General features: G+C 37.3%; 2 protein-coding genes across 5 annotated transcripts in view; one reads left to right on the top strand and one right to left on the bottom strand.

The window, feature by feature from the left end:
• Window positions 1-14,664, top strand: part of LOC109674527 (olfactory receptor 10G9) — a 249,077-nt gene extending 234,413 nt beyond the window's left edge. For 3 of the 4 annotated variants that reach the window (XR_012445585.1, XR_012445584.1, XR_012445583.1), the window contains 3 exons: window positions 4,890-8,179; window positions 13,945-14,048; window positions 14,438-14,664. Coding sequence is in view for 1 of the 4 variants with exons in the window: in XM_074066502.1 (XP_073922603.1) it covers window positions 7,215-8,150 (936 nt within the window). In the remaining 3 variants the exon portion in view is untranslated. Of the gene's footprint in view, window positions 1-4,889; window positions 8,180-13,944 lie in introns of all 4 variants that reach the window. The other variant, XM_074066502.1, reaches the window with a different exon arrangement.
• Window positions 14,665-15,542: 878 nt separating this feature from the next.
• LOC109674528 (olfactory receptor 10G7) lies at window positions 15,543-16,478 on the bottom strand. The gene has a single exon (XM_020151471.2). It carries the CDS (start codon window positions 16,476-16,478, stop codon window positions 15,543-15,545), a length of 936 nt encoding a protein of 311 aa, XP_020007060.1.
• Between the last annotated feature and the right edge of the window lie 1,767 nt (window positions 16,479-18,245).

The raw sequence follows: 18,245 nt of genomic DNA, 5'->3' as shown, positions 1-18,245 counted from the left end.
TCCATGAGCATGGGAGATCTCTCCACTTTTTATTGTCTTCTTCAACCTCTTTCTTCAGAAGTTTATAGTTTTCCTTGTAGAGGTCTTTCACATCTTTTGTTAGGTTTACACCTAGGTATTTGATTTTTTTTGAGGCTATTGTAAATGGAATTGTTTTCATACATTCTTTTTCCGTTTGCTCATTTTAGTGTATAGAAATGCTAATGATTTTTCTATGTTGATTATATATCCTGCTACGTTGCTATAGCTATTGATGGTGTCTAGGAGCTTTTGAGTAGAGTTTTTTGGGTCTTTAAGGTATAGGATCATATTGTCTGCAAATAGGGATATTTTGACAGTTTCTTTATGTATTTGTATTCCTTTTATTCCTTCTTCTTGCCTAATTGCTCTGGCTATGAATTTCAGTGCTATGTTGAATAGGAGTGGAGATAGTGGGCATCCTTGTCTGGTTCCTGATTTTAGAGGGATTGGTTTCAGTTTTTCTCCATTAAGTATAATGCTGGCTGTAGGTTTGTCATATATAGCTTTTATGATGTTGAGGTACTTTCCTTCTATTCCTAGTTTTCTCAGAGCTTTCATCATGAAATGGTGTTGGATCTTATCAAAGGCTTTTTCTGCATCTATTGAGATGATCAAGTGGTTTTTGTCTTTGCTTCTGTTAATGTGGTTTATTACGTTTATTGATTTTCGTATGTTGAACCACCCCTGCATCCCTGGGATGAAGCCTACTTGGTCGTGGTGAATAATCTTTTTGATGTGTTGCTGAATTCGGTTTGCCATTATTTTGTTGAGGATTTTTGCATCAATGTTCATTAAAGAGATTGGCCTATAGTTCTCCTTGTTGGAGGTGTCTTTGCCTGGTTTTGGGATAAGTGTAATACTGGCTTCATAAAATGTGTTAGGCAGTTTTCCTTCCCTTTCTATTTCATGGAACAGTTTGTTCATTAAGCAATGAGTTATTCAGTTTCCAGCTGTTTGCATGTTTTTTGTCTTTACTTTTGTTGTTAAGTTCTAGTTTTATTGCATTGTGATCAGATAAAATGCATGGTATAATTTCTATTTTCTTATATTTGCTGAGGCTTGCTTTGTGCCCTAGGATATGATCTATTTTGGAGAAGGTTCCATGGGCTGCTGAGAAGAATGTATATTGTGTAGAAGTTGGATGGAATGTTCTGTAGACATCAACTAGGTCCATTTGATCTATTGTGTATTTTAGATCTAGGATTTCTTTATTGATTTTTTTGTTTGGATGACCTATATATTGATGATAATGGGCTGTTAAGTCTCTCACGACCACTGTGTTGGAGTTAATACATGCTTTTAGGTCCTTCAGGGTATGTTTGATGAAATGGGTGCATTGACATTGGGTACATATAGGTTAATAATTGTTATTTCCTTTTGGTCGATTTCCCCTTTTATTAGTATGGAATGTCCTTCTTTATCTCATTTGATCAATGTAGGTTTGAAGTCTACTTTGTCAGAGATAAGTATTGCTACTCCTGCCTGTTTTTGGGGGCCATTGGCTTGGTAAATCTTCTTCCAGCCTTTCATCCTAAGCCTACGCTTATTTCTGTCAGTGAGATGGGTCTCCTGTAAGCAATAAATTGTTGGATCTTCCTTTTTAATCCATTTCATCAAATGGTGCCTTTTGATGGGGAAATTAAGTCCATTAACATTAAATGTTAGTACTGATAGGTATGTGGTGATTCCTGTCATTTAGTTGTCTCAGTTGTTTGAGGGTTTGACTTTGTGTACCTAAGTTGAGGTTACTCTCTACTTTCTTGCTTTTTCTTTTCCTGTAGCTTGGTGCTGCCTGCCATACATGGTTATGTTGGGTTAAACTTTCTGCTTGCAAAAATCCCTTGAAGAATCTTTTGTAGTGGTGGCTTTGTGGTCACATATTGTTTTAGTTTCTGCTTATCATGGAAGACTTTTATTGCTCCATCTATTTTGAATGATAGTTTTTCTAGGTAGAGTGTCCTGTGGTTGAAGTTATTTTTGTTCAGTGCCCAGAAGATCTCACCTCAAGGTCTTCTTGCTTTTAATGTTTCTGTTGAGTAGTCTGCTTGATTTTGATGGGTTTACCTTTGTATGTTATTTGTTTTTCTGCTCTTACAGCCTTCAATATTCTTTCCCTAGTTTCTGTACTTGTTGTTTTAATGATGATGTGTCGTGGGGTAGTTCTATTTTGATCTGGTCTGTTTGGTGTCCTGGAGGCCTCTTGCATCTGTATGGGAATATCTTTCTCTAAATTTTGGAAATTTTCCATTATTATTTTGTTGAATATATTACGCATTCCCTTCACTTGCACTTCTTCTCCTTCTTCGATGCCCATGATTCTCAAGTTTGGTCTTTTGATGGAGTCGGTGAGTTCTTGCATTTTCTTTTCACAGGTCTTGAGTTGTTTAATTAATAGTTCTTCGGTTTCTCCTTTAATTATCATTTCATCTTTGAGTTCTGAGATTCTGTCTTCTGTTTGCTCTATTCTGCTGGATTGGCCTTCCATTTTGTTTTGCAATTTTGTTTCATTCTTTTTTCTGAGTTTTCCATTTCCTGAGTCACTTTCTCTTTAATGTTGTCTATTTTTGTCCTGAGTTCATTTATCTCTTTATTTAATCATGTTCTTTGTTTCATTTTGGTGCTTATACAGTGCTTCTGTGGTTTCTTTTGTTTCTTCTTGTGCTTTTTCAAATTCTCTATTTTTGTTGTCTTGGAATTTCTTGAGTGTCTCCTGCACATTTTGGTTGACCATATCCAGTATCATCTCTATAAAATTCTCATTGATTACCTGTAGTATTTCTTCTTTCAGATTGTTCTTGTGGGCTTCATTGGGTTCTTTGGCATAGTTTGTCTTCATTTTGTTGGAGTCTGGATCTGAGTATCTGTTTTCTTCATTTCCCTCTGGTTCCTGCACTAATTTTTTGCTGTGGGGAAACTGGTTTCCCTGTTTTTTCTGTCTTCCCATCATTGCCCTTGGTGTTGTTATTGTCCCTGTACTGTGTGCAATTAAGTATTTTCTAGCTTGTAATAATAACAGTGGTGATATTTAGAATGGAAGGGTGAGAGGTGAGGGAAAGCAAAGAAGTTAAAGGAAAAGGGAAAAACAAACATACAAACAAACAAAAAACAAAACAAACAAACAAAGAACCAAAGTTTCAAAGATATAAACAGGGAAAGATAGTGTACTAATCAAGAGTAAGCTGAACAGGCATTAGAAGACAGTGAGAGGATTGAAAAAATAAAAAATAAAAAAAAAATAAATAAATAAATAAAAATCTCCAAGTTCAAATGCAATAAAGTTTCAGTCAATAATTTTGGTGTTAATCCCACAGTCTCCAATCCTGAAGGTGATGTCTCAGAAGTAGTTCTGTCATTTTCTCATTAAAGAGGAAAAAAACAAAACAACACAAAACAAAAAAAAAACCCCACAAAGTGTCCCAAGTTCAAATGCAATACAGTTTTATTAAGTTTTTCTGCAGTCAGGTGTAGTTTGGTTGTTGTCTCATCAAAGGGAGAAAGAAAAAAAAAGAATCTGGAAACAGTTCTGTGAATGTCTATCTGAGGCTATGGCTCAACTGCTCACTGCTGTCAGCCTGCTGTAGCTGGCGGCGTTATTTATGCAGTTCTCAGGAGTGAGCTTAGCACTCACCTAGCCCCTCAGGCATTGTTTACTTAGAGTTCTGTGTGTGATGCTACTGCTACAACCTTTCCCCTTTCCAAGCACACTGGGGGAGGTGACACTGCACCAGCTTTCTCAGGCCTGTGTGTTTATTTATGGTTCACATGGGAAGTGGGTCTTCCCCCCTCTCCTGTGGAGTTTTCCTCTCACTGCCACTTTTACAAGCTTTCCTACTCCTGATTGCTGGGAAGTGCCACTGCTCCTGCCTTCTCCAGCTGGCTTGTTGTGAGGGATTTTCCCTCCCCCCTCTTCAGCACTCAGGGCACCCCGCCCTCTTTGCTACATGTCTTTTTTGTTGTTATTGCTTATTATTCAGTTTTTTTTCTTTTTTCCCTCAGTGGGGGTTGGTCTGTCCTGGGGGCTATGCTGATCTGGCTGATCTGATTGTTGTGGGAGTACCATCTGCTGCTTAGCTCACCTTGCGGTCCACACCTTCCCAAGCCATTTGGGTGCTGCCATCTATCAGTGGCATGGGAGCCCTCCTGGTTTCTCTGTTTCATGTGAAGTGGAGATGCTATGCACAGGCTGGAGGTGTGGAGGAGTCAAAGTTTCACCTCTTTTTGGTGGTTTTCCCTGTAAGGTGTATCTCCAGTGTCTCTCCGAGATTTTACTTTAGGAGGCACACTTTTTGCTTCCTCCCTCTAGCCACCATCTTGGAATCCCTTGTTTAATTTTTTTTATAAAATTAGGAAATTTTTATGGATCTGTAGATACCAATTTGGGAAAAATGACTGCAAAATGAAAGAACAAAAGCAGCAAAGTTGGGAATGTGGATGTTTCATTTGACTATGAAAGATGGTGAAAGACAGTAATTTGAAGCTTCAGAGTGCAAACAAGTGATGCCTATATGGATTCTGGACAATTTGAAGTGGAGAGCAAGCAATTGTAAGCATCTCTCCATCACTGATGTGGGAAAAGAGCAACTGAGTGCCACATCTATCCTCTTTATTTCCAGGAAGACACAAGCCATCTGAGGAGGGTTCAAATGCCCATGTTTATGACAAACCTTTCCTTGGTGTCTTCTGTGATTTTCATGTTCATTAAGGGAACCTAGAAACCCAAGAGTAATCTCATCCCCCGAGACCCCAAAGCAAGTTAAGTTCCTACTCATTTAGGCATGCTACTCTCTATTCCCTGCACTTTAACTAGTTTGGTTGATTAGACATGGACCAGTCTTTCATAACCAGTGTCTCTGTTCTTTGAATGATAGCTTGCAAACCAGTACAGGGCAGAACATGGAGAAGATGAAAAAATTTTAGAAACAACTTGGGCAAGTTTTACTACAGAAATGAATCATGTCCTCTAAGGTGAGTTCTTAGGTAGATTTAACTCATGTCCCCCTGATTTTCCTCTTTTCTTTACCTTCATGTACAGCAATTTTACTGGAAAATTGCTAGATTTCATCCAAATTTGAGTTTTCTCTCTTGATAGATAGGTAGGTAGGTAGATGGACACATGGATTGATGGAATGAGTGGCTATAAGTAGTGACTGAGTTGATGTAGCGGATAGTCAAGTCAAACATTGACACTTCTGATACAGATTACTGCCTTAAGCCTCATGTTATGTTTCTTTTCATCAAATCTAAATATGAAGTTATCTTTGTGATTTGGCCCAGTTGATAGAATAGAAATTTCAAAGTTGTATTTCCTTCATTGAAAGAGTTTGGCATTCATATAAGTGATTGCAATAATCTGGTATCTGCTATTTATTCTCATATTTTAAAAAAGTTCAGCTGTAATAAAGCTGAAGCCACATTTCCTGGAAATAAGACTGATTTCATTTTGTCTCTGCTGAGAGCAGATCCAGGTTTCTTTCCTAAGAAGAACAGTTTCATATGACAATTACCAACACAGTGAATTTAACAACAATCAACACCTCTAGACAATATTTTGTATTAAGTCAAAAACATCATTTCATCCTCAATTGCACAGAATTCACACTTTTCTTGACATCGAGCTAACATAGGGCCCTTTGCTTGCATTACTTTTGTTTTCCTTTCTCAGGTTGTAGGTGTCAAACGATCAGCACAGGCTTGACAAAATTATCTCCTCCTATGAGAGCACTGTCTGGATCTATGAGAGAAGGTGGGAAGCAAAAGATGATCTCTACAAAAACAAAAATTAGAAAATATTTGGAACAGAAGGTTATGTGATAGAAAACTGTTCCCTAGTCTGCATTTTGTTGGGGGAGCACATGCAAAGTTTATATTCTTAGAGCCTCATAAGGGAGGTCAAGTGGAGGAGAAGCTTGGGAACAGCCATGTATGAAGATTACCGTTTTCTGAATTTTTGTCAGGTTGTGGGGAATCCCACTATGGAAGTGAATGACAGTCTGAATTGACTGAGAAGTCAAGGGAGGATCTTTAGATGTAGACAGCAATGGGGTCATCAGGAACATGAGCAAGGTAAAAACGTTCCTCAAAAATTAGCATTCAAATTGAGAAGTGGAAACACACCCAGAATTTACTTATTCTCTTTCTAAACCAAAAAAAAAGCAGGTGTAAAGTACTGTTGCAAGACATGTTGTACAATTCACTATTACTTATTGAGGAACAATCATAGACAAAGCACTGTTTATAGCTTCTTAGTTATGGAGTGATGTTTCTAATGTCATATGCACATAAGGATGCTAAAGAATTATTTAATTACACTGTAGCCTTCATAAATATTCATTACTACAATTAAATTTTTGTTCTCCAGGTTTTCCCAGGACCTCTGAATAGAAAATGGAATCTGATAGGTAGAGTTCTAAATACCCTCCAAAATTTCTGCCAACTGGTATATACACTGCTTAATCACCTCTCTGTTAGTGTTTGTGTACAGGGGAGGGGCTGAGAACATGATGGGATATTACTCCCAGGATTTTATTGTATCATATAACATGTTATCCTAGTAACAAGAGAGTGACTCTTCTTCATGGCCTGTGCATAGTGTGAGAAGGTCAGGTGGCTAGGACTTTCTAGGACCTACTTTGGCCTCTAGGAACCTAGAATGATGAGTACTGCCAACACCATTCAGAACATGGGGCCTTCAGTTCTAAAATTTCAAGGAATTAAATTCTGCCAACAACCTCAATAGCTTGGAGTACGATCCTAAGTCTCAGATGAGATTAGATCTCTAGTTTGAATCTTAATTAAAACTAGTGAGTCCTGGAGCAAATATCCCAGCTGACCTGACCCACAGAAAGGGTAAGATAAATATTTAGCATATTTTAAGCTACTAAGATTGTGGGAAATAAGGATACATCAATAGTCTAATAAGATGACTTTCTCATACTTTCTTCTGCATATATTTGTGTGTATCTCTGTCTGTCTATGTGTGTGTGTTTGCATGTGTGAGTGAGAAAGAAAGATGCTAAAATTATTCCATCTCTTTTGCCAAAGAAGCTTTGAAACAAAGACAAGTATAAATCTAGAATTATCTGCCATGGATGCTGCAGTTGTCACTTAGAGAAAGAGCTCTCAGTTCTCAATAACAGGCTAATGGCTGGTTGCTCCTTATATCTCTACAGGGAGTCTAATTGAAGGTGGAAGAAATGACAAACTTGAGTTTAGTGACAACCTTCTTCCTCATAGGTCTTCCCCACCCACCTTCGCTGGACACCATACTGTTTGGAATCTTCCTGGTGATTTATGTACTCACTGTGCTGGGGAACCTTCTCATCCTCCTGGTGATCAGAGTCGATTTTCACCTCCACACACCCATGTACTACTTCCTTATCAACCTGTCCTTCATTGACATGTGGTTCTCCACTGTCACGGTGCCCAAAATGCTCATGACTTTGGCATCCCCGGAAGGCAGGGCTATCTCCTTCCACAGTTGTGTGGCTCAGCTCTATTTCTTCCACTTCCTAGGGAGCACTGAGTGTTTCCTTTACACAGTCATGTCATATGATCGCTACTTGGCCATCAGTTACCCACTCAGGTACACCACCATGATGAGTGGGAGAACATGTGCTCTCCTGGCCACTGGCACCTGGATCAGTGGTTCCCTGCACTCTGCTGCCCAGACCACCTTGACATTCCGTTTGCCCTACTGTGGGCCCAACCAGATCCAGCATTACTTTTGTGATGCACCACCCATCCTCAAGTTGGCCTGTGCAGACACTTCAGCCATTGAGATGGTCATCTTTGTGAACATCGGGGTAGTGGCCTCTAGCTGTTTTTTCCTGATAGTGCTGTCCTATGTGTCCATTGTGTGCTCCATCCTGAGAATCCGCACCTCAGAGGGGCGACACAGAGCCTTTCAGACCTGTGCCTCCCACTGCATTGTGGTCATCTGTTTCTTTGTGCCTTGTGTTTTCATCTACCTGCGACCAGGCTCCAGGGATGCTGTGGATGGGGTTGTAGCTGTTTTCTACACTGTGCTGACACCCCTGCTCAACCCTGCTGTGTATACCCTGAGGAACAAGGAGGTGAAGAAAGCACTATTGAAGCTAAAAGACAAAGTAGTGGTTTTGCAGAATGAGTGAACTCTAAGGAGTACTTCGTTTTTTCAAAAGTAAGAATATAATTTAGTTATCCATTTTAAACTTATTTCACCTTAGTTTGCATTGTTAATCAATATTCAAATCCAACTGCTCAGTAACATTTCTTTCTATGAGGTTTTTCTGTTTCTAGCCTTTCTTAGGTTGAATGTGATTATTCTCATCTTTTGATTCAAATCTTTATAATGGGTTTACAAAAACTTAAAATGAATTTTCCAGTTTGATGTCAGATACAGAGGATTGATTTATTCATATATCTGAATTGATAATGTGCTTTTTGAGTATAGTTCTTATGCACACAAAAGTTGGGATTTTTTAAATTGTTTTTTTGGCAGTACTGGAGTTTTGAACTCAGGGCCTCACACTTGCTAGGCAGGCATTCTACCACTTGAGCCACATTCTGACCCTATTGTCCAGATTTTATAATCCTAGAAATGCTGATCAAGGATAGTAATAAGTACAGAGGTCATTCATTCATGATTAGTAGCTGAAGCAATTCAAATATGTTTTTAACTCTCATTGTGCTGTATGTGTCTGTATGCATGTATGCACCTAAGTGTGTCTATACTGTGAGGTCCTAAAGTGTCTAATCCTCCTTATAATATCATCTTGACACTATTAATTGTTTCCACATGGAAAAGTTGTAGTCTTCTTAGCAGCCTTTTGTCTCTAAGTAGGACTATCTGGACCAACTTGGAATAATTAACATCTTGGGAGAACCCTGCAGGTTCTTTAGGTAGGTGAGTTGTTTCAAAGTGATGCTAACTGCAGATACCTCTAGCCTCCATTACATACTATGACTGTGAATCCCATATTGAACTTTACTAGATGCTCATATTTTGCACAGGGCAGGATCGCTTTTTTTTTTTTTTTTTAGATAGTTGTGGCTGATCGTGGTGTCAAAAAACCTTCAGCTACTACTTTAGAGTAGGAAATTCAGCAAACTGTACAACCTGATCTGGGGGCAAGGATGCTCCACATTACAGGGACCAATGATGTTTTTATTTAGGAAACAGAAAAGTGAACATATAATTAATAACTTGTTTTCAAGACATCTCTTTTACAAATTAGACTAATAATGCATGGCACAGGTAAAACACTAAAAACATAATGCATGCCTACACAGCTTGCACACAGCCTATCTTGTGGACATCTACACATCATAGATTAGACTTTTGACTTTTTGATAGTAGCCACCCTTTCAGATGTGGGATGTTTTTCATTGTAGTTTTGATTTACAATTCTCTCATGATTAATGGTGTTGTTGAGCATCCTTTCCTGTGCCTGTTACCATTTCATATGTCTTATGTGGAAAAATTTCTATTCAAGCAATTGCCCACTATTTAAATTCAGGTTATCTTTTCAATATTTTGCTATTAAGTTGTCTGAGTTCTTTGTGTGTTTTGAATATTAACTCCTTGTTACTTCTTGTCAGATATGTGATATAAATATCTCCTATTTCATAGGTTGCCTTTTCATTTTGTTGAGTGTTTCCTTTGTATACACAAACTTTAAGTTTGATGTAGAACCACTTGCCTATTTTTTCTTTTACTGAATGTGTAGTATAGTACTTTAAAAGATACAGAAATGTATTATCTTTAAATTATTGATAATTACTTTAGTAATTAACACTATTATTGGCAATGTAATCATTATTCTGGTCAATTTACTGATTTTGGTAAATTTGATATTCCCATATTTATTAATTTTTCAAGGAATTTAATTATAATAAAATACATGAAGCATTAAACTCACAATAAAAATTTTCAGGAACAATTACTGATCTTGTGATACACTAGATCACCTCAATTTAATCTTTACAAGAATTCTAAGAGATAAGTGCTGTTATCTAAATTCACATAATTAGCAAGGAATATGGTCCAAGTTTAATCCCCAAATAGTCTGGCAACAAAGGCCATGATGCTACTCTCTATGATACATTGTTTTCATGAAATTTTTGGATTACTATTTTGAGGGGTTTGGAGTATAATATTAATGAATGTTAATAATCATTAAAATAATAAAGCACATATTTTGTATAGTTACCTGCATTTTATATATAAATGTAGGATTTAAAAAAAAACCTACATTTTACTTTCTTAGAATCCATAATCATACTAATTATATTATAATTTTGCAAATTATAATATAATTATATCTCTTTGGATATAAGGTTATTATATCAAACTCTGTGTGTCTCAACCTCCCTTTTTTTGTATTGAGCTCCATTATTTCTTTTATATGCCCGATTGACCTAAAAAAAGACTCCTTGAAACTCTAAGGATCTGTCTGTACTCCTGCCTCAGATATTTCTCCTTCATACAATTGAAAAAGGAGTAAAAGAGAAGACGAGTAGGGAGATAGGAGAATTCAAAACACTAGTAAGAGCTCTGAAAATAAAGGGTGATCTTAATACTTGAATAATGAATCATTTTCGTTATGAGAAAAACCTCAGTTTGTAAATATTTTATTGTGTCATTATGCATTATTATGCTCCAAGAGCTATGAGTGCTGTTTCAAGAGGGAAAAATTTAAAAAACCCCAGCAATTGAAGTTTGCATTTCACATAAGGAAATGATGAAACCTCAGATAATCTGTCATCACATTTTATTGTATTTTGATCAACTCTCTCGGGTTTCTTCTCAAATTAGCAGCTCTGGTACAGTCAACTGAGATGTTGTCCACAGAAGTTCACGATTAGTGGTGTCATTTCCCTGCTAACCTGAATTTCTCTAAAATATGGTATGGGTGTGGTCATAATGTAACTTATTGATTGATTCCCTGAAGCTACATTTTCTGAGTTAACTAGTGCTTGAAAAAGGTTTTCAAATTACAGGTGTAAGCAGCTAAAACAGAGGAAGAATCTGGTTCAAATCCTGAAAGAATAGGATGGCTTTTATAATGATCCCGATGCTGATACTTGTTTATCTGTTCAGTCCTTTTTTCTCAATAATTAATGCAATAATTCCTGCAATCATTTTAATTTCACCACAGAAGAAACAGAGCTTTAAGCCAGTGTTTATGTTCCATAGCTCTGGAGTGCAATGGGAGAACTGATGGTTTTTAGAGTGTTACAATGTATATGTGAGGTGCCATGGTCAGCCTTGGCATCTAACACAGATTAGGTGAGGGACTGAATCATCAACTGAAGGTACAGAGTTAAACAAATACAAAGGCATGCACCAGCCAGATGATTTAAAATAATTCACATGTAGAATACTGTTTATACAAAGTTAATTCCAATGCATGTGTTTTGGGGTGTGTCCCAAATTTGCAGAAGCTTTGTTTTTTTTATGCCAAATCATGTTATGGTTTGATTCTTTTAATTCTAATGAGAAAAAAATTGGTCACAAGAGATCAAAACCTGTCCCCCACCAGCCACAAGGTCAGTAGGTGTAATCCTATCTATAGGTGAAGAAGAGAGAGTTTTAGGTAGACTGCATTAAAGGGGTTAACTTAGAAGTTTACAGTGTGGTCAACACTTCTCACACTGTGGGTAAAACTGATAATTTTCAAAATGGGAGTTATCATCCCCTCAGTAAACATTATCATTGGGCCAGGCATGGTGGTACATGCCTGTAATCCTAGCACTTGGGGGGTTAAAGCAGGATGATGGTAAGTTTGAGGTCTGGGCTACATAGCAAGACCCAGTTTGAAATAAAAAAGGTTATCATTGGAAAAATATTTTTATATTACAGAATTTATTTTCAGATTTTAGATACCCATATTATCAAGTGGGTCTAATAAGATTATTAGACCCAAAATACATTCATCATGCCCTAAAAATTTAGTGTTATCTTTTCCATCTGACTCATCCAGTCAGTAGAAGCAGTGTGTGAAGACAAAACGTAGTTTTGACAGATTTGTGTAATAACAAGTTTGGAGTTGTCACATGTTCACATGTCAGAGCGTGTAGTATTACTAGACATAAATGAAAGATAGGAACTATCCTGACGTGAAATATCAATGAGGAACACATTGAGACTTTCTATTATTCCTCTAAAGAGAGCCCACTGATGTGGTGTTAGAGGATTTCAAAGCACTAATGCAGTGTGCCAAGCCATTCACAGGATGGCAGGGCTCTAAAAGCCAACACAGCCTGGAATAGGCAGCCTGCTGCTAGCAATTAAACATCGCTGACAAGACCATCCTAGGTTCTGTTCACCATTAGCAGCATATTTCAGGATCGCTGGTATACTTTCCTTTGTGTTCAAAGATGTTATGGCAGTCTGCAGGATTTTTTTTTTCTTGTTTCTTTCTTTCTTTCTTTCTTTTTTTTTTTTTGTGGTACTGGGGATTGAACTCAAGGCCTTGCCATTGCTAGGCAAGAACTGTACCACCCGAGTTACACCTCCAGTCCTTCTTGCTCTTTAGTTTGTTTAATTAGATAAGGTCTCATACTAACTTTTTTTTCTTCCCTGGTACTGGGGTTTGAACTCAGGGTATTTCAGTTGTTGGGAAGGTGCTCTCCTGGTTGAGCCACGTCTCCAGCCTTTTTCGTTCTGGTTATTTTGGAGATAGGGTCTCACGTTTTGCCTAGGCTGGCCTGGATCAAAATCCTCCTATTTTAAGCTTCCCATTGTCACTGGGATGACAGGCGCATGCCACCAATCCCAGGGTTTTTCCATTGAGATGTGGTCTCACAAATTTTTTTGTCAGGGCTAGCCTGGAACCATGATCTTCCTGATCTTAGCATCCCAAGAAGCTAGGATTGCAGGTGTGAGTCACCAGCACCCCACCTAACTTTTTGCTCAGGCCAGCCTCAAACCACAATCATGCTACCTCCATCTTCCCAGCAGCTGAGATTACAGATGTGTACCACCATGCCTGACTAAGAATTCTTTAATGTTATAGGCCCACTTCTACTCAGCCCCTCTGGCTTTAAACTTAACCAAGAGAGTTGACAAATAGGATCTTGAGCCCAGAAGGGATTCTTCATTTCCATTACAGGATTTTTGATTTTAGCATTTCTTTTTGATTCTGTTGTAGAGTACCAATTTCTGTTAAAATTACCCATCTGTTCTGTTATGTTATCTACTTCTTATATCAGCTTTCTGAACATATTAATCACAGCTATTTTAAATAGCCCATCTGATAGTTCTTAATAAGATTTGTGGATTATATTAATGTCAATTTCCTATTGTAACATTACAGTATAATTTTGCAAATTGTTACCATTGCTGGGCAAAGTAGACAAGGACTTTCTTGTTGTTTTTCACAACCTCATATATTTATATAATTATTTTTAATGAAATAAAGACACTGATATTTACCTTACATGTAATCATTGAAAGTTTTAATTACCTTCAACATGGTCTTACGTACTACCTGTTATTATAGTGTTTGGTTCTTCCAGTGTATTTTCAATTTAATGCAACAATGAATCTCTCCTTGGGTTCTACCACAGTAAACCTTGGATAATACTATACTTGTTTTTTTTCTCATGCTGGACCCTAGTGAATCTAGAAACATTGCTATTCTTGTTGTGTGTCTGTTATCACATGCCTTAACTCAATAAATGTCCCATAACCCTTTATGTAATTGTGAGTTAAATAAAATACTATGATGTTATCATCAAAGTGAATCAGAGTGAACCCAATAGCCAAGTAATTTTGGCTTATCTATACATTGTTTTTTCTCTTTCCCAAAATGAGTTGGGTTATATACTAGGTCAATCAGTTTGAGTAAATACCAATAATTAAACTTGTACATAGGTCACTGCCTCATGGTTAATGTGGGTCATGCTACTAGGTTTAGTGTGATTTTCTTCTCACCACAGCTTCACAGCTTATGTTGAGCAAGATATGGCAAGCCAGCAGAGAAGGATGGTCCTGCTCAAGCATCTCTGAAATGCAGCTGGTACAAATCTGAGGAGTCTGAGAGGTGCTGTTTGGTACTATCTTTCCATTTTCACCTTCCTAGACTACTAAAGAGAGTTGGCATGCATTGTACCAACAGGATACATGTGGCATTTACAGTGATTATTTATTTGTAGAAGAATTAATTTACATTTTCAATATATGTGAATATTTGGAAGGCTAATTGTAAGGTTCATAGCCAAAGCCTTACCTCCCTAGATAGGATCCAAAGACCATTTTATTTATTAAGTCAATAAATGTAACTTATAGACACAATATAATTATATGGAATCATTGCCTTGATTTGTTATAAACTGGAGGCTACTTTCAGTGTTCTGACAATATTTCTTTGTCTCTAAGCTTATGTTCTCATTTCTTGTATATTTAATATTTGTCCTTTGTTTTCTTACAAAGGTAATTTTAAGATTGCTGCAAATGGATACTCTGAAATGGATACTCAAGGAGTCTATAATGTAAAAAGAGTCCTAATAGTTTCTCTCAGTGACCAAACAAATCATGCAATGTGTGTAACACATAAATGGACATGTTTACTCTCAAAAATTTTGGAAATTGGAAAAAAAAGTGAAGACTTACAGTTTTCATTGCTCATGAAAGTGAATAAAGCCATTCTTGAGAATTAACTTTTTGTCTAGTATTTTCTAAACTAAAATTTCATTACATGGTTACTATATTATATAGTATATTGTGAATATTATGTGTGGCTCTTTTTAACATAGAAAGCTTAGAATATGCAAAGAAAAAGAATTTTACAAAGCTTTTATTAAATATATTATAAGAATATTATACTGAATAATTCTGGAAAGTTATTTACATACACGGTAAAGATAAATTACTTTTCTAATGATTTCCTTAATGGAACATAAAAGCAAGAGAGGACTACTATCCTTCCTCTTAGATTATCACCACTCAATGGGTACTATAACTGGGATTTTGACAAATGATATTTAGAAAGAATTAACATTTTATTAACTATTTCATTTAATAGTTAACATTGGGTAATTTACCAAAGAATTAAAAAATGGATGAACTACTGATAGACACAACAAAATGAATGAATCTTAAAAAGTTACGTTGAGCAAAAGAAGGCAGACACAATAGAGACTGTCTTAGGATGATGTTATGTGCTTGTAAGAACAGTATAAAGCTAACAGGCTGATACAAGTGGGAAGAGCCATGCCTGTGGTGGGAGGAGGGGTGTCATATGGAGTGGTGATTGGAAGAAGGCACCAGGGGATTTTCTGAGATGATAAAATTCCATATTTTGATTGTAATGTTTGTTATTTTGTTAAGATGTATCAAATTGTATACTTATGATTTTTGGATCTTACCTATGTAAATATTACCTCAAAGTAATGACCATAACTAACCATTTCAAAACTAAATAAAAACCTAATAGATATTTGAAATGCTATTCTCAAGTATATTCCAGTTGAAAATATAATTTAATTAGGAATTTAAAAAATGTTAGGAATAACTGGTCTTTACCTTAGTTATTTGGTTATTTACTCTGAGTATACACTGCTCCACCTTTCAGCTTAAACAGTGCTTTCTTCACCTCTTTGTTCCTCAGGGTATACACAGCAGGGTTGAGCAGGGGTGTCAGCACAGTGTAGAAAACAGCCACAACCCCATCCACAGCATCTCTGGAGCCTGGATGTAAATAGATGAAAAGACCAGGACCAAAGAAACAGATGACCACAATGCAGTGGGAGGCACAGGTCTGAAAGGCTCTGTGTCGCCCCTCTGAGGTGCGGATTCTCAGGATGGAGCACACAATGGACACATAGGACAGCACTATTAGGAAAAAGCAGCCCAAAGCCACTACCCCGATGTTCACAAAGATGACCATCTCATTGGCTGAGGTGTCTGCACAGGCCAACTTGAGGATGGGTGGTGCATCACAGAAGTAATGCTGGATCTGTTTGGGCCCACAGTAGGGCAAACGGAATGTCAAGGTGGTCTGGGCAGCAGAGTGCAGGGAGCCACTGATCCAGGTGCTAATGGCCAGGACAGCACACGTTGTCCCACTCATCATGGTGGTGTACCTGAGTGGGTAACTGATGGCCAAGTAGCGATCATATGACATGACTGTGTAAAGGAAACACTCAGTGCTCCCCAGGAAATGGAAAGAATAAAGCTGGGCCACACAGCTGTGGAAGGAGATAGCCCTGCCTTCCGGGGATGCCAAAGTCATGAGCATTTTGGGCACCGTGACAGTGGAGAACCACATGTCAATGAAGGACAGGTTGATAAGGAAGTAGTACATGGGTGTGTGGAGGTGAGAATCCACTCTGATCACCAGCAGGATGAGGAGGTTTCCCAGCACAGTGAGAACATAAATCATCAGGAAGAGTCCAAAAAGTATGGTGTCCAGCGAGGGTGGGTGGGGAAGACCTATGAGGAAGAACATTGTCACGAGGCTGTCATTTGTCATTTCTTCTCATATACAGAGATATGCCCCTACAGATAGGAAGATGAATCTAGTATTTACAGATAACATATTTAATATCAAATATTGTAACTACATTTTTGTCTGGTGGAGAACACAAGGGTAAAATTTTTCTTCATCTGTTACATAGGTCCTTCAAAAAACGGAGGTTTGAAGAGGAATGGTGTTTCCTTTCTTTTCTTTTCTGTTTTTTTTGATGCAACTTTAGTTTTGAACTCAGGGCCTACTACTTGCTAAGCAGGTACTCTACCACTTGACCCACTCTGCCAGCCCTTGGTGTTTTCCTATTGCATTACAAAAATCAGCCAAATGGAAAGGAGTAGTGAATTCATACAAACTAAGTTACATTTTAAAAAGAGGAGAAAATTTAGTATTCTGTTTTCTGTAGAATTATATGTATATATACCCAAGTAATAACTATTCAGTGGTAATAACTTTCTCCTAGCACCAAGCTTTTATTCCAGTCTCTCTCTCTCTCTTACACACACACACACACACACACACACACACACACACACACACACACACATTCAGTTCTAATCATCGGGGAATTTCCATTTCAATAAAATTTCTCCAGCAATCTCCCATTCAAAATGAGGGAAAACTGCTTTCCTATTCCTACACCTCTTTGGTCAGTGGCAGGTGTAATAGCATAGGGTATCAGCAATGGTCTGGGAAAACTGCAGCCTGCCTTCTTTTCCCCTGTCTTACCTCAACCATGCCTTCCTAATTGAATGAAAAATCTGAAACTAAACTGATGCAGTAGTGGTCAGAGCACCATTTCTTTCCTCAACTCCCTTATCATACATATATTTATTTACAAATATTCATTATTTCTCTCTCCAGGATATTAAGCAATCACTCATCCTCTTTCTAAAGCAGGATAAAATCATCTCAGTGTATTTTGAGATTCCCAAGAAGAATTAGCTATCATAAATAATAAAAAGAACTCAACTGTATCACTGGCATTTGAGTTTCAGGACTGAATTAAATATAATAATATACTTGTTATGAAATGAACACAATTGTGTCTCTAAGAATAGATAAAAGACATAATTTAAAACTATTTTTATTGTTTTTAGGATTTCTATTATTCCAGAGCTTGAACTCAAGTCCTCATTCTTCAAAGAGTAGACTAGGTATCCTGGGAATTATATATTCAAAGAGAAAAGTGGTGAAAAGGGATGAAGAACTGAAGGGAAAGTTGGCGGGAGTCTTGGACCTCATTAAAAAAAAAACCAAACAAACCCAACAGAGCATCTTTTGACTAATTTCTAGGCTGGCTGCTTCTGTCATACAGATCCATATCTGCAGCATATTTTCATTTTTGCCTCTCTGATAGGAACAGGCTTTTCCACTGTGGAATTCAGCTGTAACTGAGTTGGGTGGTCAGGACTATAATGTCAAGGTAAAGAGATAGCAGTTAATTCATTTACGTCTTACAGGATTTTGAGTCTTTCATAAGAGCATGTAATGCCTTTGTAAAATGACTACGAATCTAACCCAAGGCTAAACAAGAGTGAAGAAAACCAGAACTGTGATCATAATTACATTGTAATCACTCCAAAGTGCTCAATAATGAAGAAATGCTGAGGTTTCACTAATTTTTGCTACTTACCAATTTTGCAGCTGAGTTTTGTATAATTAGTTAGAATTCCAGGTTTAAAGAAAGTCTCGATCCTTGATCAGGAGTATTCTTTTTCGTTCACAATTGGAACCACAGGAAAAATGCTATGGAAACAAACTCTTTTT

The sequence above is a fragment of the Castor canadensis genome, chromosome 2, assembly GCF_047511655.1.
Source record: "Castor canadensis chromosome 2, mCasCan1.hap1v2, whole genome shotgun sequence".
NCBI lineage: Eukaryota > Metazoa > Chordata > Mammalia > Rodentia > Castoridae > Castor > Castor canadensis.
Note: the sequence above shows the minus strand (reverse complement) of the source record. Positions and strands in the feature narration are given on the sequence as shown.